The sequence below is a fragment of the Bos javanicus genome, chromosome 20 (assembly GCF_032452875.1).
Source record: "Bos javanicus breed banteng chromosome 20, ARS-OSU_banteng_1.0, whole genome shotgun sequence".
NCBI lineage: Eukaryota > Metazoa > Chordata > Mammalia > Artiodactyla > Bovidae > Bos > Bos javanicus.
The window spans coordinates 36847225-36870009 of NC_083887.1; the positions used below are offsets into that span (position 1 = coordinate 36847225).

At 40.7% G+C, this 22785-nt stretch overlaps 1 protein-coding gene across 1 annotated transcript in view; it reads right to left on the bottom strand.

Moving 5' to 3' along the window:
* WDR70 (WD repeat domain 70) overlaps nucleotides 1–17098 on the bottom strand; it is a 277914-nt gene extending 260816 nt beyond the window's left edge. Inside the window, exons 1-5 of the mRNA XM_061393692.1 lie at nucleotides 16985–17098; nucleotides 16819–16878; nucleotides 12203–12286; nucleotides 4872–4992; nucleotides 182–377 (exon numbers count right to left, since the gene is read on the bottom strand). Of these exons, the coding sequence (XP_061249676.1) occupies nucleotides 182–377; nucleotides 4872–4992; nucleotides 12203–12286; nucleotides 16819–16878; nucleotides 16985–17009 (486 nt within the window). The 5' untranslated portion in view covers nucleotides 17010–17098. The remainder of the gene's footprint in view (nucleotides 1–181; nucleotides 378–4871; nucleotides 4993–12202; nucleotides 12287–16818; nucleotides 16879–16984) is intronic.
* Nucleotides 17099–22785: the final 5687 nt, after the last annotated feature.

A 22785-nucleotide genomic window follows, 5' to 3' on the forward strand; every position in this document is an offset into this window, starting at 1 on the left:
TAGTTTGCATATGTCAATCCCAATCCCCCAATTTATCCCTCCCCAACCTTTCCCCCTCAGTAACCCTAAGTTTGTTTTCTACATCTGTGACTCTATTTCTGTTTTTCAAATAAGTTCATTTGTCCCATTTTTTAAGATTCCACATATAAGCAATTTCTTAAATTACCACTGAAATACTTACTTCCTCCTCTTCTGAATCACCATCATCATCATCTTCTTCTTCCACATCTTCTGCAAGAGGTGGAGGTAAAGGACCAAGAACACCTTCCTGCATAGGATTAACTGGTTCTTCCACCATTTTAAGGGGTAAAGGGGGGCCAATTAATTCATCATCAGAAGAGTCAGAACTCTCGTCACTTTCACTGCTACTTGTATCCCTGAAAATACAGAAACAGAAACTCATTGCCTTTGCTACAAAAAAGAACATACTCTGGAGATAGTATTGATTTCTCAGGAAGCTCTGTTTTTCCTTTTAACACTGAGTTTTTTAAAATATTTTTAAATTTGTAATCCAAACATTAATTGTGTGGCTCAAATATTTATCTTTTGAATTATATATATATTTCTTTCTTAAGTAATGTCAAAAAACACATTTTAATTGTTAATTGTATGATTAAAAAATAAACAAAAAAATTTTGATTATATTTTTCAAACATATTCATTTTTTTCAGGCAGAGTAATATTCTTTCATCTATTATTGTTAGAGGACATGTTTTGTATGAGTTTTTTCTTTGAAATTTTGTGAGTTGTGTATTATGGTCCACGATATGGTCAGTCTTGCATATTTTATGTAAACTTGAAAAAAATAAGAATTCCCATTGTCGAGCTGAGTGTTCTGTAGATGTCAATCAAAGGTATTGGGTGAAGGCATCCTTAAGGTCCTTTCTCTCCTTGCTGACTCATAGCTCACTGTCCATCAGTCACAGACATGAACACTGATATCTCACACTAAATGCAGACATGCCTATTTCTCCTTTCAGCTCTTTCCCTTTCTGCTTCAGATGTTTCAAAGCTCTAATGCTAGGAGATGCACATTCAGGATTACCATGTGTTTCTCAAGAACTGCCTTCAAATACCATTTAATCTTAAAAAAGTAAAAAACTTCTCTTATCTATCCTATCTAAATACAGTTAAAAGTCAAAGACAAAAACTCAGAGCAATTGTATGTTAGAGGCCCATCAGATAATCCTCATGAACCAGCAGAACAACTGTGGAAGAAAAACTACAGAATACTACACTGTAACAAAGAAAACCACAGAGAGAACCAACGCCTCTATTCACTGTGTGTGAATACAATCCCTGTCACAGGAGCAAATAAAGTAAGAAATGAGTATTACCGCAAAAGGTTTCAATACATTGTCTGAAATACAAATTATTTCTCAGTGCTAATCCAAGTATGCTGAGTTGCTAAAATTGTTAAATGTAGCTTCCCTGGACTGTAAAAGATACCTTATTCTAGGCAGTATCCTATTGAATCTCAACTATTTTTCTACCCAATACATCAGCTGCTGCTGCTGCTGCTAAGTTGCGTCAGTCGTGTCTGACTCTTTGCGACCCCATAGATGGCAGCCCACCAGGCTCCTCCGTCTCTGGGATTCTTCAGGCAAGAAAACTGGAGTGGGTTGCCATTTCCTTCTCCAACAACACATCAGAGGACTGTCATAAGTGAGGCGAAAGTGTCAGTCGCTCAGTCGTGTCAGATTCTTTGCAACCCCATGGACTGTAGCCCACCGCTTCTCTGTCCATGGGATTCTCCAGGCAAGAATACTAGAGTGGGTTGCCATTCCCTTCTCCAGGGGATATTCCTGACCCAGGGATCGAACCTGAGTCTTCTGCATTGCAGTCAGATTCTTCACAGTCTGAGCCACAGGGAATCCAACAGGGACTATTATATACTCTCATTAAAGTCTTTATCAAACACCTCTACACATTCTGTAGCAACCACCATCCACCATCCCCCTACTGCCTACCCCTTCCCAGAAGATTGAGAATTGCAATTTTAACAATTAATCTATCAAATAATTTTACAGGAGTCAAAGTGTCTTTGCCATCTAATGAAGTATCTTCACTATATAAGTTCCATGAAGGCAGGAATTTCAAGTCTGTTGTGTTCCCTGATGTGCTCTATCAGCTGAATGATGCTTGATATCAATAACAACTGAAAAGGAACTTCCCTGCCAGTCTAGTGGTTAAGACTCTATGCTTCCACTGCAGAAAGGGCACAGGTTCAATCGATCGTCAGGGAATTAAGATCCCACGTGCTTGTACTGGTGGTTTATTCACTAAGTCCTATCTGACTCTTGTGACCCCATGGACTGTAGCTCACCAGGCTCCTCTGTCCATGGCATTTCCCAGGCAAGAATACTGGGGTGTGTTGCTATTTCCTTCTCCAGGGGATCTTCCCGACCCAGGGACCAAACCCCAGTCTCGTACATTGCATGAGGGTTTTTTACCACTGAGTCACCAAGGATTTCCATATAACACAGTACTGACTCCTTGGTTACAGATGTAAAAAGATTTACCTTACTATTTTGTTTCCCAAGTCCCCAGTTGTCTCACCAACCTTACCCACTAATCAGAAAGTAGGGCAAAAGAGATTTCTAAGCAGTTTTCCTATGAGATGACAGGTGTTCTTCACTGGCTTTCACTCTCTCTCTCCACCCCTCTCTCTCTGCATCATTGTTTTTCTCTTTTGAGCTCGGTGCCCCCATGCTGCTCTTGGGAACACAGGCTGAATATGATCAGCTTTTGGCTGGGCTGTGGGGCCTTTTCTGGCACCAGTACTACAAACAGTTTTTATTACAGGCTGAATTGTGTCCTCAAAATATTCATATATTGAAGCCCTAACTCGCAGTACCTCAGAGTATGACTATATTTAAAGACAGAGCTTCAGAGAAATGATTAAGCTAAATGACGTCTGTAGGGACGGGCCCTATTATAACTGATGTCCTTATAAAAAGAGAAAACTTGAACAAAACTTAGGCAGAAGACAACGTGAAAAAATAGGGAGAAGACGGCCATCTACAAGCCAAGAAGAGAAGCCAGTGAACCCCACCTTCATGTTGATCCTGGACTTCTAGCCTCTCGAACTGTGGGGGAAAAAACTTCTGTTGTTTCAGCCATCCAGTCTGCGCTAGTTTGTGATGAGGGCCATTACAAACTAGTACAGCAGCATCTTCCTTTCTTTTCTCCCCTTAATTAGCCAACTAAAGAAATATATGGAACATCTGCCATAAGCAAGATTTTGTGCTGGACACAGAGAAAGCTGGAAAAAAGTACAGGATAAAGAGAAACATAAAACACTGGGCTTCCCTGACAGTTCAGTGGTTAAGAATCTGCCCGCCAATGCAGGAGACAAAATTTGATCCCTGGTCTGGGAAGATCCCACGTGCTTTGGGGCAACTAAGCCTGTGCACCCCAACTACTGAGCCCCAAACCTAGAGCCTGTGCCCTGCAACAAGGGAGCCACTGTAATGAGAAGCCCACACACCGCAACCAGAGAGCAGCCCCTGCTCACTGCACCTGGAGAAAGCCCACACACAGCAACGAAGGCCCAGAGCAACCAAAGAGTGAATTCTCAAAAAACAGTCTATATAACCAATTTGACAATTTAAAACATACCTCAACAACAGAATTCTTGTATTACTCCACCCAGATTTGGAGCCTCTTGATGAAAGTGAAAGTGGAGAGTGAAAAAGTTGGCTTAAAGCTCAACATTCAGAAAACTAAGATCATGGCATCCGGTCCCACCACTTCATGGGAAATAGATGGGGAAACAGTGTCAGATTTTATTTTTCTGGGCTCCAAAATCACTGCAGATGGTGACTGCAGCCATGAAATTAAAAGACGCTTGCTTACTCCTTGGAAGGAAAGTTATGACCAACCTAGATAGCATATTCAAAAGGAGAGACATTACTTTGCCAACAAAGGTTCGTCTAGTCAAGGCTATGGTTTTTCCAGTGGTCATGTATGGATGTGAGAGTTGGACTGTGAAGAAGGCTGAGTGCCAAAGAATTGATGCTTTTGAACTGTGGTGTTGGAGAAGACTCTTGAGAGTCCCTTGGACTGCAAGGAGATCCAACCAGTCCATTCTGAAGGAGATCAACCCTGGGATTTCTTTGGAAGGAATGATGCTAAAGCTGAAACTCCAGTACTTTGGCCACCTCATGTGAAGAGTTGACTCATTGGAAAAGACTCTGATGCTGGAAGGGATTGGGGGCAGGAGCAGAAGGGGACGACAGAGGATGAGATGGCTGGATGGCATCACTGACTCGATGGACGTGAGTCTGAGTGAACTCCAGGAGTTGGTGATGGACAGGGAGGCCTGGCGTGCTGCAATTCATGGGGTCGCAAAGAGTTGGACACGACTGAGCGACTGATCTGATCTGATACCTATTTATACTGCTTGAAGTTCTCAGTAATTATGTTATATAGTATTAAATTTCACTTTAAGGTAATTTTAATTTTAATGGCTGCTTTCTCCTATCACTCAGTAAACTTTACTATGTGCCACTGTTTAAATTCTTCCTCAGTTATAAAGGATCCTATCAAAAAAAGTTATCATGAATACGGAGTTTGGGGAAAGGGACAAAAGATGTGAATGACAAAATGAACATGAAAAAAATAACCAACTTGTCAATCTTTCCAACTTTACACAGTTATACTCTGCAGTCAAAAGGCATAGATTTTAATGCTACATCTGGAATACTTTAGAAAAATTTGATTGATTCACAATGTGACAAAGGACTTTGTTGTGGTCCTAGAAATCTACAACTGCTTGAAATGGGAGAAATCATGCAAGCTTTTTAGTATGAGGGACTCTGCCTAAATTGTGTTACTAACACTTAGAAAATGACAGTGAAGACAAGCACCTGGAAGATGATTTAGAGCACGCTCTGGCCACATTCGAGCCTGAAGATGTCGGTTCAAGATCTTCATTTTGCCTTCTTAATTCTTTCTCTCTGTTCATTTCTTCCTCTCTTTCTCTTGCTTCTGAAAAGATCATAATAATTTTTTTCAACAGTTAGACTTCAAAATTTATTATTTAAAATGTTGAAAACTAACAAAATTACAAAAGATATAACACAGAAGTGTTACCAGTAATAGCAAAAGACTATCACTCTAAATGCCCAACAATGAGAAAACCACTGAATTTATTGTATATCAACACAGTAAAAAATACAGCCAATAAGAATAATGATAGAAGGGAATTCCTTGTTGTCCCATGGTTAGGACTTGGTGTTTTCACTGCGTTGGCCCAAGTTAATCCCTTGTTGGGGAACTAAGATCCTGCAAGCCACATGGAGTGGCCAAAAAATATATATATACATATATATTTATATATATATATATATATAGAAAATATACAAATCTGGGAAAATATTAACAGACAAGCTAAGCAAAATTACCATGTGAAGAGTATATGAACCACGAGTGCAGTATGTAAAAAGATGTGGCAAGTGACAAGAAAGTGTTCAAACATAAGATTTTAGGTAACCTCACTTTTAAATATTTTAAACTATAAATTCAGCACTCCCTTCTTTTCTGACTTTTCCAAACTGGATTTTTGGCCAGAGACTTGACACCAAAATTATGAGAAAAACTGAGTTACATCAAGTTTCCAGAGTTTTTACCTTGGAAAGACAAAACAAATTTATCCAAGGAAATCTAATCTTTCTCCTCTGATAATTTCATTCAGCAACTGGAGGGAACATAGGAAGGAAATTAATTATACGAATAAGGCTTGTTCTCGATTGCTACCATCCTCAATAACCTGAGATAATCTTTAACACTTTTTAAAAAATTTAATAGTGAAGAATAATACACTCAAAGTTAAGCAATATCAAAGGGGACTTACTGGAATGCTGCACTATTTAGGGTCTTTTGTTGCTAGGATAGACAGGGTGCGTAACTAGGAAATAGGCAGCAAGCGTCAACAACTAGTCAGTCATTTCAAACATGGAAGATTAAAAAACTCTCCAGGAAGATGTAAGGCACAGTCACATTAATTTTTTTGTGCTCTCCTCTGGGCTGAGGTGGGTCAGGAGTTAACAGTTCTGCACTCTGATGCTGGGGAGGTTGAAAACAGTAAGAGAAGGATAATGCCCAAATTTAAGAGTGAGCCTGCTGGGCTCGTACCTTCATCCTGCCTCCCCAATAATTCCCTCTGTACCCTCTAGGGTGAGGGAGGGCGGGGAAGCTGAGAGAGGCTGGGGAGTAAGGCGGGGAGGCCACACTTGTGGACTGCAGACTCAGGTCTTAGGGGCAGTTCTGACACCGATCAGGAATCAACCCTAAGGCACACATCATTAGTCACCTATTAGCAGCCACTTCTCCCTTTTTCCTTGCAAAGGAAACCACAATTCTCCTGATCCTGGGCCCCTTCCTGTCTAGAAGAAGTAAAGCTTGACTTCAAGTGAACCATAGTGGACCTGCAAGGGCTGTTTTTGCAACTGATGTACCACACTAATACCGGCTAATGACATATGAGAGGAAGTCAGCTAGAGGTACATTTGAGAAAGGTTTTCTTACTCCTGAAGAGTTACACAAAAGTCTTTCTGCCTGTGGATGTGATCATCTGTATGTTAACAAAATTTTGAGTCATGAGGACAGTGAGCTTAGGATAAGACAACACTCTATAGCTGCCAAAGCAGAAAAAGGGGAAAAATCTTTAAGTCCTTTATATCAGGATTCAGAAGATGTAAGAGTCCCATTCCAGAGCTCTTGTCATGGTGTGATACTAAACTTTTCTTATTTAAGCCAATTTTTATTAGGTCTCCTATGACTTCTTTGGAATGACAACAGTGACAGACTTTATTTTCTTGGCTCCAAAATCACTGCAGGCGGTGACTGCAGTCATGAAATTAAAGACGCTTGCTCCTTGAAGGAAAGCTATGACAAACCTACATTGTATTAAAAAGCAGAGACATCACTTTGCCAAGGTGATGAATAGTTAAAGGTCTGAATAGTTAAAGCTATGGTTTTTCCAGAAGCCATGCATGGATGTGAGAGTTGGACTATCAAGAAGGCTGAGTGTCAAAGAATTCATACTTTAGAACTGTGGTGTTGGAGAAGACTCTTGAGAATCCCTTGTACTGCAAGGAGATCAAATCAGTTAATCCTAAAGGAAATCAACCCTGACTGTTCATTGGAAGGACTAATGCTGAAGTTGAAGCTCCAGTACTTTGGCCACCTGATGCAAAGAGCTGACTCACTGGTAAAGACCCTGAGGCTGGCAAAGATTGAAGGCAGGAGGAGGAGGAGACAACACAGAACAAGATGGCTGGATGGCATCACGACTCCATCACAGACTCGATGGACATGAACTTGAGCAAACTCCAGGAGATGGTGAAGGACAGAGAAGCCTGGTGTGCTGCAGTCCACGGGGTCGCAAAGAGTTGGACACGACTACGCGACTGAACGACAACAACAATCTTTCTAACAATCCCTGAAGCAGAAACTTTTTTACTTCAGCTTGAATGGGGTATAATTGACAAAACTGTAAGATAGGTAAAGTGTACAATGTGATGATTTGGTACAAATACACACTGAAAAAGAATTCTTCCCATGGAGTCAATGAACACAACCATCACCCCACATATTTATCCCGTGTTTCTTTCTTTTTTTTTTTGTAAGAACAATTAAGTTCTACTATTTTAGCAAATTTCAACTATATCCAATACAGCTGAAGTAAATACTACTATCTTCACTTAATAGTTTAGGAATCCAAAGCAGAGAAGTAACAGCTACAGTTAGAGCAAAGTAGTCAACTGAGGCTCCACAATTTTTCTTTCCTTGATGTAACCAGACCCTCTGAAGCCTGTAAAATTATTCAATGAGTACCACCCACTTTATAAAGCAGTGACCCTGCCTCTCTCCCTAAAGGGCCATAAAGTACAGCCCTTTATTTGCTTACCTGTCCCCCGACTATTTGGAAACTATGACCCACCCACCTATCTAGAGTTCCTCCCCAGTGGATGAATGTTCCAAACTACTTGCCCCATCCAGGTGAATTATCTTTTTAATTTAATGTTCTAATTTTATTTATTTTTTAGCCATGTTGGGCAGCATGCATGATCTTAGTTCCCTGGCTAGGGATCGAACCTGTACCCCCTCCATTGGAAGCACTGAGTCTTAACCACTGGACCACAAAGGAAGTCTCTTAACTTTTTAATTTAAAATTTAACTTTTTCATTTTTTACAATAGTAAGGATTTTCTACCCTGAGAGGTTCCTGTCATCACCTGCTGCTTCATTAAAACGAGAAGAAAAAAAAAAAAAGCAAAGACATTTGTGAGGAAAAAAAGTATTTTTTTACTCACTGTCTACTAAGGACAAACCAAAATGAGACTAATTCAGTAAACTGCAGCTCCCTGACCAAGGGGATCATTTTTGTGTATTTTACCAAGAGTAGGACCAAGCTCACTGTACACTGTAAAACATACAGGAATCCAAGTATTCTGTAAATACTGTAAAGATGCTCTGTATGTTCTATTGGCAAAAGTGAATTAACTTACTCCCCAACACCTTATTTTATTATTTTAAGTATCTCAATTTATTGGTATCTCTCTACTCTCAGGTAGCTAATAGTTTTGGACAGCCATTCTGCAAAAGCATCCCAGCTGTATGCAATTCATCCAGGATAACAGTAAACTATCCAAAACTACCATGTCCCTACTGGGCTGATTCGCACAAATTGCAGATTCACATGAATGTAATTTAGCAGCTGAAAAATCTCACTTTCATTATATCTTAAGCATTGCAGGAAGAAATGAGTGTTAAAATAACATGCAAAGGAAATCAAACTAATAGAAACAAGCTAGAATGATGTTTTAATCATATTCTTTTTTTCTAGTTGCTCAGTTGTGTCCAACTCTTTGTGACCCCATGAACTGTAGCCCACCAGGCTCCTCTGTCCGAGGGGATTCTCCAGGTAAGAATACTGGAATGGGTTGCCACTTCCCGACCCAGGGATGGAACCTGGGTCTCCCCCATTGCAGGCAGATTCCTCACCGTCTGGGCCACCAGGGAACCCACTTGCTAAATGTTTCTGCCATTCTAAAACGATTCAGTAGGCTACTGATTTCATGAAAAATTATATTTAATTTTAAATGTTTAGTGTAAAAATGACTACAAATAAAAAAATAAGATCAGGATTATCTGACATTAGTTACAATTCTTTATTAACTATTTAGAGATGTAACTACTATATATCAAGTTCTGCGTTAAGCTACTGTAAGTATAAATATGAAAAACAAGGTTATCAAGACATGAACAATACTAAAATAAATTTATAATAAAGTATTATTTAAAAAATGTAGGGAACAATTACATCCAGGAGAGTTTTGAATACCTAGAAAAGGTAAAATATGAGGTGAGGCTTTAAAGGATAAGGTAGGATTTAGCTAAGTAGGAAGACAATTTCAAGTTAAAAAAAAATTTTAAGCTTTTCTAATTTCTAAAACCTCTGGGACAATTATTCTTTCCAAGATAATTAAATCATCCATTGAAATCATCTTAAAATCCTATCTCAATATCTCCTCAAGGAACTTTTTTCCAGTCAGGTAACAGAAGGTTCATAATCCATTGAAACCATGGCCACACTCAAAATACGCATTTGAATAAAAGACATTTTCTTCCCCATCTATGTCCTCACAGTATATTAGTTCTAAAAGTCTATGTCTTTCACATGTCCAAAACCTACTAACAGCTTTCATAAACATAAAAAATACTTCAAAAACAATTTGTCACGCTATTTTCTAACATTTTTGGTAACACGTATTTTACTCAGGCTTTATAGTATAATTCATCCTTTCCATTAGAGCACTTAAAAACCAAAACTTCACATCTGCATACACAGTTAAATCTGCCATTAAAAGGGACCAAAAGTTCTTATTTTCCTCAAGTCTGATGTCAAAGTTCAAGAAGACTCCAATACCTATCATTAAGGCCCATATCAGAATTTGTTAACTTTTAAGAAAAGGCAAACTTTGGCTTCTTATATTTAGATGCAAGGGTAGAAACAGGAGTCTAAGCCCAAGAATGTAACATGAAGTCAAGAAAGTTCAACCCATTTAATTCATCCACAAATAACAATAGGAAAACAAGGCCCTGAGATAATTTTTCAAAATTTTAGAACTCTAATATTTGAATTCCACCTAAGTGCTACACGAATGCATATTTTACTAAAAAAATGATAGGAATTAAAAGTGACATTTACAACATTACTGTTTAAAAAGTACCATGCCCAACATCTTAATCCCTTCAAGAAACCTCAAGGTAGCTTATAATAAATAAAGGAGACCTTATCATTGTCAACAAACAGATGGGGAAATTAAGGATCTGAAATTTGAAGATCCATCCGATGTTATTCATCTAGTAGAATGTGGGTCTAACCCTTAAAGCTGGGTCCTCCAACTTCAAATTTCAAACTCTTTACAATCATCATGCCATTTAAAAAAATTCTCCAGGGGCTTCCCTGGTGGTCCAGTGGTTAAGACTCCGAGCTCCCAATGCAGTGATGAAGGATTCAATTCCTGGTCAGGAAACGAACATCCTGCATGCCACTCAGCATGGCCAGAAGAAACACACACACATTCTCCAAAGATGCAGGATTTATTTTTTTAAAGACAATATTGCAGTTTTAAATTCAATTCAATCTGCATAAATAAACACTGAGAACCTATCTTTTGAGGCATGATAATGCGGACTATAAAACTTAGGTAGGGAAATAAGACAATCACTATTCAAAGCATTTGGTATCACACACTGGAGAGCTAAATGGAACAGTACAAAGGTTCACTGAAACATTCAATGATGAAGTGCGAAATACATTTGTACATATGCTACAGAGAGCATGTCTCTACATGTTGTTTGATGATACTAAATTATTTAATATTTTTAGGTGTAGTAATAGGATTTTAGTTAAGATTTTTCAAAATCCTTATCACTTAAAGACGTACAAAAATATTTATGGGTGAAGTAATGTATCCAGGATTTTTGTCAAAGCAATCTGAAAGGAGAAGTAAATGGAAATAACACTGGCCATACAATAGTTAAATCTGTGTGATAGGAATATGGGAGTTCATTCTTATACTTCGTGTGTAATTGAAACTTCAGGTAATAGTTGAAGCTTTTTTAAACAATACACATTATATGTAGATAGCTGTCTTTTTACCACAAACACACACACACACAAATCAAAAACTATTATTCTTCCAAATTCCAAAAATCATGCTCATTTCTCAAATGTGAAATATTACTGCTATATAATTTATCATTTTAAAACAATGATAAGTACTGGAGCAACATTCACTTAAATTCTTCCAGGAGTCCTGTCTCTGGTTCCGAGTGCCTTCTGCTCTATCAGTTTACATCTATCCCTTCTCTAGTAGAAGAATGATCTGAATCAGATCTAAAGAAAGCAGTAGAGGAGACAGTCAGCTCCAAAGATCCTGAGGTAGTAGCTAGAACTGCCAACCACCTGGCATCAAACGAGACAGTCTGGAAGTTAAGGCCTTCATTAAATGTCTGATACGACTCATGAATGCAGGGATTCAACAGCGCCAGCCCCATTCACTGGATGGCTCAATTTTCTATACTGTCTGGGTCAACGATCAGTGGTGTACACAACTCTGAGAGCCACCTCTCGCTCAGCCTTCCAAATACTGGTTCCACTGTAAGCAGGAAAGAAAAAACGAAATGAGAATCAGATAGAGGGTGAAGAAGAAAAGAAACCACTATTCTGATTCTTTTTTTTTAATATTTATTTATTTATTTGGCTGCATTAGGTCTTAGTTGTGGCTCAAGGGTTTAACTGCCCTGAAACATGTGCAATCTTCCCAGACCAGGGACTGAACCTGCAGCCCTTGCATTGCAAGGTGGATTCCCCACCACTGGGCCACCAAGGAAGTCCCTATTCTGATTCTTATAAATTAATTTTGAATCCTTGTTGGTTCATAGCTCACACTTCTGACAGGTTTTAGAACTCAGACCCTCTTACCCTACTTACATACAACTTTTATCATATTTAAAAAATGAGACTAAAAAAAAAAAAAAACTGCTTCCAAAGGAACCAGCACATGTGAACTTTTAACAATTCTGAATTTTTTTTTCAGTCTTATAATTTTACAACTGGTAACACACTTGTGTAAATTGGATATGGTATCTACATAAATAAGAAAGCAAGTAACTGAACTTCTTACCCAGTGTTTTCCGACTTCTTTCCACTGCTGTTCTTCGAGTTTGTTCAAACATTGCTTCCAAATCAAATGTGCGAGCTTTTTTTCCTAAAACAGGAGTAAGTAGCAGACTGTGAGTTTCTTGAACTAAGTTGGCCAATGTTCAATACTTACATACTGATGTATTAATAACCACTTAAAGTCTATCTAATTTATAGCACAGCTACCAAATAACCATAAAATATCAATGAAGAAAACGTTTACTGCCCAGGGAATTTTTTTTTAAATATTTATTATTTATTTGGCTGCACTGGATCTAAGCTGTGGCACTCTGGATGTTTATTTGCAACATGCAGGATCTAGTGCCCTGACCCGGGATGCAACCCAGGCCCCCTGTATTGGGAGCTCAGAGTCTTAGCCACTGGATCACCAGGGAAGTCCCAACTCCCCAGGGAAATTTAATTACAATCTCATCACTAAATAACATTAACCAGCCAACTTTCTCATCCTCCTGTAATTTATCTAGACTCCACTCTTTGAAACTTCAACATGGGGTACTAGGCAGAATAGAGAATGTTCATATCGTAATTCCTGAAACCTGTGAATACATTACATTTACAGGGACTATGTACATTAATTAAGGTTATAGACTCAAAGACTGAGAGATTATCCTGGCAAGCCCAGTCTAATCATAGAAGGTCTTACAAGAAAATGTAGAATAGATGCAGAATAGATATGGCAGAAGTCAGAGAGACTTGAGATGGATCACAGTGCATTTGAAGATGAAAGGGGCAAGAAGACAAGCAATGCAGGTATCAGAAAGAGGTAAGAAACTCCCACTTGAAAGCCAGTAAGCAAACAGGGGTCTCAATCCTAAAACCACCAGGAACTGACATTCTGATGACCTGGATCTGCTTGGAAGCAATGTTCTATTTGATTTGACTAGTTTTTTTTTTTTTTCTCAGTACTAATACCTATTCTGTGTTAGTTAGAATGTGGTAAAAATGCTTTCCTTACACACTGCTGCTGCTGCTAAGTCGCTTCAGTCGTGTCCGACTCTGTGCGACCCCATGGACTGCAGCCTACCAGGCTCCTCCGTCCATGGGATTTTCCAGGCAAGAATACTGGAGGCAGGTGCCATTGCCTTCTCCGTTTCTTATACACTACTGATTGATATAAACTGAAACCACCTTTCTGAAGAGCATTATGACAACAAATACCAAGAAGTTTTAAAAGCTATATACTCAATTTTTTGTTACTTTTTAATATCTATATATTTTATCAAAGTAGTCCCTCCTGTAGAAATCTACCCTATGGAAGTACACATAAAACTCCTTTTACAAAAGGAGATAAAAGAATTATTTATAAAAATGTTTATTTCAGTATTACTGATAAAAGAAAAGAACTATGTGAGAGAAACCTTAAAATGTTACACATTATAGCACTTCTATCTACTATTCAACCCATCAGAAGACATGCTTTGGAAGAGCATTTTTATAAAATGGAAAAATCCTCAAAATATTAAGAATTAAACAAATTCCATATAATTAAGAATAAAATTGTACATACATACATATGATCTTAATGTTATTAATACACAACAGAAAAAAACTGGAAAGCAAACAAATTTTTATGCCTTGATTTTTAGCTCATGAAATTATGAATGATTTTACTTTCTTCCTTCTCATTTATTGGGTTATTTATATTAGGGAGAAAGCTATTAAAAGGAAATGCAACAAAAAATAAGTAACATAATACTGTGTACAAAAATAAGTACATAATACTACATTTCATGCAGAGATGGGCACAATAAAGGACAGAAATGGTATGGACCTAACAGAAGCAGAAGATATTAAGAAGAGGTGGCAAAAATACACAGAAAAACTATACAAAAAGCATCATCACAACCCAGATAATCACAGTGGTAAGATCACTCACTTAGAGCCAGACATCCTGGAATGAGAACTCAAGTGGGCCTTAGGAAGCATCACTATGAACAAAGCTAGTGGAGGTGATGGAGAAGGCAATGGCACCCCACTCCAGTACTGTTACCTGGAAAATCCCATGGATGGAGGAGCCTGGTGGGCTGTAGTCCATGGGGTCCCTAACAGTCGGACCCGACTGAGCAACTTCCCTTTCACTTTTCACTTTGATGCATTGGAGAAGGAAATAGCAACCCACTCCAGTGTTCTTGCCTAGAGAATCCCAGGGACAGGGGAGCCTGGTGGGCTTCCGTCTATGGGGTCGCACAGAGTTGGACATGACTGAATCGACTGAGCAGCAGCAGCAGCAACAGTGGAGATGATGGAATTCCAGCTGAGCTATTTCAAATCCTAAAAGATGATGCTGTGAAAGTGTTCCACTCAATGTGTCAGCAAATTTAGAAAACTCAGCAGTGGCCACAGGACTGGAAAAGGTCAGTTTTCATTCCAATCCCAAAGAAAGGCAATGCCAAAGAATGTTCAAACTACCGCACAATTGCACTCATCTCACATGCTAGTAAAGTTATGCTTAAAATTCTCCAAGCCAGGCTTCAACAGTATGTGAACCGAGAACTTCCAGATGTTCAAGCTGGTTTTAGAAAAGGCAGACGAACCAGAAATCAAATTACCAACATCCGCTGGATCATTGAAAAACCAAGAGTTCCAGAAAAACATCTATTTCTGCTTTATTGACTATGCCAAAGCCTTTGACTATGTGGACCACACCAAACTATGGCAAATTCTTCAAGAGATGGGAATACCAGACCACCTGATCTGCCTCTTGAGAAATCTGTATGCAGGTTAGGAAGCAACAGTTAGAACTGGATATGGAACAACAGACTGGTTCCAAATAGGGAAAGGAGTACATCAAGACTGTATGTTGTTACCCTGCTTATTTAACTTATATGCAGAGTACATCATGAGAAATGCTGGACTGGATGAAGCACAAGCTGGAATCAAGATTGCTGGGAGAAATACCAGTAACCTCAGATATGCAGATGACATAACCCTGATGGAAGAAATCAAAGAACTAAAGAGCCTCCTAATCAAAGTGAAAAAGTTGGCTTAAAATTCAACATTCAGAAAACTAAGATCATGGCATCTGGTCCCATTACTTCATGACAAACAGATGGTGGAACAGTAGAAACAGTGACAGACTTTATTTTGGGGGGGGGCTCCAAAATCACTGCAGATGGTGATTGCAGCCATGATATTAAAAGACACTTACACCTTGGAAGAAAAGTTATGACAAACCTAGACATCGTATTAAAAAGCAGAGACCTTACTTTGCCAACAAAGGCCCATCCAGTCAAAGCCATGGTTTTTCCAATAGTCATGTAAGCTGAGCGCCAAAGAATTGATGCTTCTGAACTGTGGGGTTGGAAAAGACTCTTGAGAGTCCCTTGGACTGCAAGGAGATCCAACCAGTCCATTCTAAAGGAAACCAGTCCTGAATATTCACTGGAAGGACTGATGCTGAAGCTGAAACTCCAATACTTTGGCCACCTGATGTGAAAACTTACTCATTTGAAAAGACCCTGATGCTGGGAAAGATTGAAGGCAGGAGGAAAAGGTGATGACAGAATAAGATGGCTGGATGGCATCACCAACTCAATGGACGTGAGTTTGAGTAAACTCCAGGAGTTGGTGATGGACATGGAGGCCTGGCATGCTGCAGTCCATGGGGTCAAAAAGAGTCGGACACGACTGACTGCACTGAACTGAATACTACAGAAGCATACAGCACTTTTGTAGACATGACCTCCTAGGAGATAATAAATATGTCGTTCAAGACATTAACCAAATAAATGAATGTATGAACGAACAAACAAGAGACTCCAAAGTGAAGACTTCGGAGTAGGAAAGAAGACTAACCTACAAAGACCCACTGTATAGCACAGGGAACTATATTCAACAGTTTTCAATACCTTATAAGGGAAAAGAATGTATTAATATGTATGTGTGTGTGTAAATGAATCACTGCGCTGTACACCTGAAATTAACATGACATTATAAATCAACTATATTTCCCCTTAGCTCAATTGGTAAAGAATCTGCCTGCAATGCAGGAGACCTGGGTTCCATCCCTGGGTTGGGAAGATCCCCTGGAAAAGGAAATGGCAACCCACTCCAGTATTCTTGTCTGGAGAATCCCATGAACAGAGGAGGCTGGTGGCCTACAGCCCATGGTGTCACAAGAGCCAGACAGGACTTTGCGACCAAACCACCAATACTTCAACAAAATAAGAGATTTAACTATTATAACATCACTTAATAGCCCACTTGATGCCAAAAGGGCCATCTTATTACAGACCAAAATCAGTGGTTGGCTCTTATCCTCAGGACGCAGAGAAACAACTCTCTCCATTAACCAACACCTTCCACCTCGTGGGTCAGGCAGCAATCTTTTTTTTCACTAACCGTCCCGTAAAAAGTGTCACCTGGGCTGGTCTCAGGAGACAGAGAGGAGTTAGAAAACAGATGGGGGAAGAGTGTGACTTGAAAATTGCAAGATACCCACACTAGAGCTAAAAGTATTAATAAAGAGGACTAGGCACAGCGGAACGTCGGAACACAAGGGACAGCTCGGATGTCTCTCCCAACCTGCGACTCTTAAAACCTCTGCAAAAGGAGACCGTGTCTAGGGCAGTCACTCACCGAACCCCGTGAAGCCCATGGTGACCGCCAGCTGCGGGTCTGGTCCCGAGGCGTCTGAGCCTGTCATTTGAGAAAGAGAAAAGGGAAAAGGCCTTGTCAGAGGGCGAAACCAGCGCCGCCCGCCCTGCCCGGCCCATCCTACAGGTGCTAGCCTCACTGAACCCACCATCGCTGGGCCCCGGGCGCTCCATGCTCGGCCACCCTCCAAGAATCCAGCAACAACCGCAGCACAAAACAGCTGCCGAAGACCCGGCAAACCGGGCAGGAAGTAAGCCTTCAAGCGTCAGCGTCGCCGCCAAGGCCAAGAGAGGCGCCTTGGGCGGAGGGACACAGGCCTCCCTGGGCTGCGCCGCCCTAGCGGGCTGGCGAGGTATAGGCGCCACAGAGCCGGGTGTCCAATTAAACCCGTTATAAAGGGATTATCTGGGGTTTCTATGAACTCTTTTTACTTCCTAAAATGCATTTACCTACCAAGTGACACTTAATCCTCAGAATTCTAAAGTGAAAGTTAAGTCGTGTCCGACTCTTTGTGACCCCATGGACTGTAGCCTACCAGTCTCCTCCATCCGTGGGATTCTCCAGGCAAGAGTACTAGAAGGGGTTGCCATTTCCTTCTCCGCTGGATCTTCCGGACCCAGGGATCTCGAACCCGGGTCTCCCGCATCCTAGGCAGACGCTTTAACCTCTGAGCCACCAGAATGGCTTCAAATTTCACATCACAACTAACCTTTAAGAAAGTTTTGGTATGCTGTCAGAGAAGACTATTCACAAGTGTCTATAAATGTTAAAATACTCCCTTCTTCAACTGTGTAACTGTGTGAGACCCCCTTTTCTCCATATACTTCCACTAAACAACATATAACAACGGTACATATGAAAATCTAGCTATCTCTTATTTAGCCAAACATTTAGCCAACCTAGATAGCATATTGAAAAGCAAAGACATTACTTTGCCAACAAAGGTCCGTCTACCCAAGGCTATGGTTTTTCCAGTGGTCACGTATGGATGTGAGAGTTGGACTGTGAATAAAGCTGAGCGCCAACGAATTGATGCTTTTGAACTGTGGTGTTGGAGAAGACTCTTGAGAGTCCCTTGGACTGCAAGGAGATCCAACCAGTCCATTCTGAAGGAGATCAGCCCTGGGATTTCTTTGGAAGGAATGATGCTAAAGCTGAAACTCCAGTACTTTGGCCACCTCATACAAAGAGTTGACTTATTGGAAAAGACTCTGATGCTGGGAGGGATTGGGGGCAAGAGGAGAAGGGGACGACAGAGGATGAGATGGCTGGGTGGCATCACTGACTCGATGGACGTGAGTCTGCGTGAACTCCAGGAGTTGGTGATGGACAGGGAGGCCTGGCTTGCTGCGATTCATGGGGTCGCAAAAGTCGGACACTACTGAGCGACTGAACTGAACTGAACTTAAGGGATCTGCAAAAATGTAAAATAATGCCATTCTTTTCATTAATGGCTTAGTTTTACAAACTGACAATTTTTCATAAAATGTGTTCTTTTTTTTTTTTTTATAAAATGTGTTCTTTACAGTAACAAGGATTAGACATTATTCTTTTAAGTAAGTTACTTTTAAATTTCTAATTTTTATTTATTTGGCTGCCCTGGGTCTTCTAGTTGTGGCATGTGCAGTCTTTAGTGTGGCATGCAGGATGAATGCTTATTGAGTTGGTGCAAATATAACTGTGATTTGGGACCATGAATTTGAAATCATTATAACTAGGCTCTAACACATCTTTATAATCAAAATAAGAACAATTACAATCTACACATTTTTGCCAATGAGAAATAAATCCCTTTGTTGTTCAGTCGCTAAGTCTTGTCCGACTCTTTGCAAGCCTATGAACTGCAGGACTCCAGGCTTCCCTGTCCTTTACCATCTCCTGGAGTTTGCTCAAACTCGTGTCCATTTAGCTATCCAACCATCTCATCCTCTGTTGCCCCCTTTTCCTCCTGCTCTCAATCTTTCCCATAACTGCAACCAGGAAATTAAAAGACACTTGCTCCTTGGAAGAAAAGCTATGACGAACTTAGACATCATATTGAAAAGCAGAGACATCACTTTGCTGACAAAGGTCCGTCTAGTCAAAGTTATGGTTTTTCCAGTAGTCATGTATGGATGTGCGAGTTGGACCAGGAACGGTGAGCGCCAAAGTATTGATGCTTTCAAACTGCAGTGTTGGAAAAGACTCTAGAAAGTCACTTGGACTGCAAGGAGATCAAACCAGTCAATCCTAAAGGAAATCAACCCTGAATATTCATTGGAAAGACTGATGCTGAAGTTGAGCTCCAATAATTTGGCCACCTGATGCAAAAAGCTGACTTACTGGGAAAGACCCAGTAACACTGTTCAAAAGCATCAGTTTCAGCACTCAGCTTTCTTTATGGTCCAACTCTCACATGCTTCCATGACTACTGGAAAAACCATAGCTTTGACTAGACGGACCTTAGCTGGCAAAGTTGTTTTTAATATGCTGTCTAGGTTTGTCATAGCTTTTTTCCAAGGATCAAGCATTTTAATTTCCTGGTTGCAGTCACCTTCCAAAACTACTTTGGAGCCCAAGAAAATAAAGAATAAAGAAAATAAAGAAACAATGTTTCCATCGTTTCCCCATCTATTTGCCATGAAGTGATGGGACCAGATGCCATGATCTTAGTTTTATTGAATGTTGAGTTTTAAGTCAGTTTTTTCTCTCTCCTCTTGCACCTTGATCAAGAGGCTGTTTAGTTCCTCTTCACTTTCTGCCATAAGAATAGTGTCATCTGCATATCTGAGGTTATTGATACTTCTCCCAGCAATCTTGATTCCAGCTTTTGCTTCGTTCAGCCCACAACATTTGGCATGATGTACTGACCTGCCTCTTGAGAAACCTATATGCAGGTCAGGAAGCAACAGTTAGAACTGGACATGGAACAACAGACTGGTTCCAAATAGGAAAAGGAGTACATCAAGGCTGTATACTGTCACCTTGCTTATTTAACTTATATGCAGAGTATATCATGAGAAACGCTGGGCTAGAAGAAGCACAAGCTGGAATCAAGATTTCCGGGAGAAATATCAATAACCTCAGATATGCCTCAGGTGACACCACCCTTATGGCAGAAAGTGAAGAGGAACTAAAAAGCCTCTTGATGAAAGTGAAAGAGGAGAGTGAAAAAGTTGGCTTAAAGCTCAATATTCAGAAAATGAAGATCATGGCATCAGGTCCCATCACTTCATGGGAAATAGATGGGGAAACAGTGGAAACAGTGGCAGACTTTATTTTTGGGGGCTCCAAAATCACTGCAGATGGTGACTGCAGCCATGAAATTAAAAGACGCTTACTCCTTGGAAGGAAAGTTATGACCAACCTAGATAGCATATTGAAAAGCAGAGACAGTACTTTGCCAACAAAGGTCCATCTAGTGAAGGCTATGTTTTTTTCCAGTGGTCATGTGTGGATGTGAGAGTTGGACTGTGAATAAAGCTGAGCGCCGACGAATTGATGCTTTTGAACTGTGGTGTTGGAGAAGATTCTAGAGAGTCCCTTGGACTGCAAGGAGATCCAACCAGTCCATTCTGAAGGAGATCAGCCCTGGGATTTCTTTGGAAGAAATGATGCTAAAGCTGAAACTCCAGTACTTTGGCCACCTCATGTGAAGAGTTGACTCATTGGAAAAGACTCTGATGCTGGGAGGGATTGGGGGCAGGAGGAGAAGGGGACGACAGAGGATGAGATGGCTGGATGGCATCACTGACTCGATGGACGGGAGTCTGAGTGAACTCTGGGAGTTGGTGATGGACAGGGAGGCCTGGCGTGCTGCAAGTCATGGGGTCGCAAAGAGTCGGACATGACTGAGCGACTGAACTCAACTGACTCTGCACAGAAGTTAAATAAGCAGGGTGACAATATATAGCTTTGACACACTCCTTCCCAATTTGGAACCAGTCCATTGTTCCATGTTCAGTTCTAACTGTTGCTTCTCGACCTGCAAACAGGTTTCTCAGGAGGCAGGTAAGGTGGGCTGGTAATCCCATCACTTTGTGATCCACACAGTCAAAGGCTTTAGTGTAGTCAATGCAGCAGAAGTGTTTTTCTGGAATTCCCTTGTTTTTTCTATGATCCAACTGGATGTTGGCAGTTTGATCTCTGGTTCCTCTGCCTTTTCTAAATCCAGCTTTTACATCTAGAGGTTCTCAGTTCACATACTGTTGAAGCCTGCTTCTGCTGCTGCTAAGTCGCTTCAGTCATGTCCGACTCTGTGCGACCCCATAGACGGAAGCCACTGGAGTGGGTTGCCATTTCCTTCTCCAATGCTTGAAGGATTTTGAGCATTACTTTGCTAGCGTGGGAAATGAGTGCAACTATGCAGTACTTTGAACATTCTTTGGGATTGGAATGAAAACTGACATTTTTCCAGTCCTGTGGCCACTGCTGAGTTTTCCAAATTTGCTGGCATATTGAGTGCAGCACTTTTACAGCATCATCTTTTAGGATTTGAAATAGCTCCGCTGGCATTCCATCAGCTCCACAAGCTTTGTTCATAGTGATGCTTCCTAAGGCCCACTTGACTTCACATTCCAGGATGTCTGACTCTAGGTGAGTGATTACACCACTGTGGTTATCTGGATCAGTAAGACCTTTTTAATATAGTTCTTTTGTGTATTCTTGCCACCTCTTCTTAATATCTTCTGCTTCTGTTAGGTCCATACAGGTTCTGTCCTTCATTGTGCCCATCTTTGTATGAAATGTTCCCTTGCTATCTGTAATTTTCTTGAAGACATCTCTAGTCTTTCCCATTCTATTGTTTTCCTCCATTTCTTGGCATAGTTCAGTTACGAGGGCTTTTTTCTCTCTCCTTGCTATTCTTTGGCATTCTGTATTCAGATGGGTTTATTTTTCCTTTTCTACCCTTCTACTTCAGTTACTACATATTCTATAGAAAACAAAGTGATACACTCAGGCTTTTTGCCTCTGTGTCCTTGCATGAGGACAGGAGAGTTTCCATCAGAACACGAACATTGTTTCAGTTTGATATTCCCAGCACAGGTATGCCTGATGCAAATTAAGAATCCCACAACTGTAGATGACATGTTGGGTGTATGTGTTACTCGCCCCATCGTGTCAGACTCTTTGCGACCCCATTTACTGTAGCCAGTCAGGCTCCTCTGTGCGTTGGATTCTCCAAGCAATAATAATGGAGTGGGTTGCCATTTCCTTCCCCAGCAATCCGGGGATCGAACCCAGGTCTCCTGCATTGCAGCCGGATGCTTTACCATCTGAGCTACTAGGAAAGCATGTTGGGTGGCCTATTCTATACCAGTCCTTCTACTATGCGCTGGGGATGAAACAGTGAATTAGAATTATCTGCTTCCCCTCTGCAATGAGAAATAAAACAAGGCATCAGATCTCTGCACCCAGTTAAGATTTCGTAAACATAAATTTTCACTGTGCTGCTGCTGCTAAGTCGCTTCAGTCGTGTCCGACTCTGTGCGACCCCATAGACGGCAGCCCACCAGGCTCCCCCGTCCCTGGGATTCTCCAGGCAAAAACACTCGAGTGGGTTGCCATTTCCTTCTCCAATGCATGAAAGTGAAAAGTGAAAGTGAAGTCGCTCAGTCAGGTCCGACTCTTAGCGACCCCATGGACTACAGCCTACCAGGCTCCTCCGTCCGTGGGATTTTCCAGGCAAGAGTACTGGAGTGGGGTGCCATTGCCTTCTCCTAAACGTACCACAAAATCAACTGGTGGCGACACGGAACTAGAAAGCCTGATTTACACCGATATTTTGGTTTATGTGTCAACTTTTTCTGTTACCAATTCCTATACACTCTCAGAAGTTATTTGGTAGTGCAGTCGCTCTTTGCAGACTCTTTGCGACCCCATGGACTGTAGCCTACCAGGCTCCTCCGTCCACGGGATTTTCCAGGCAAGAGTAGTGGAGTGGGTTGCCATTTCCTTCTCCAGGGGAAT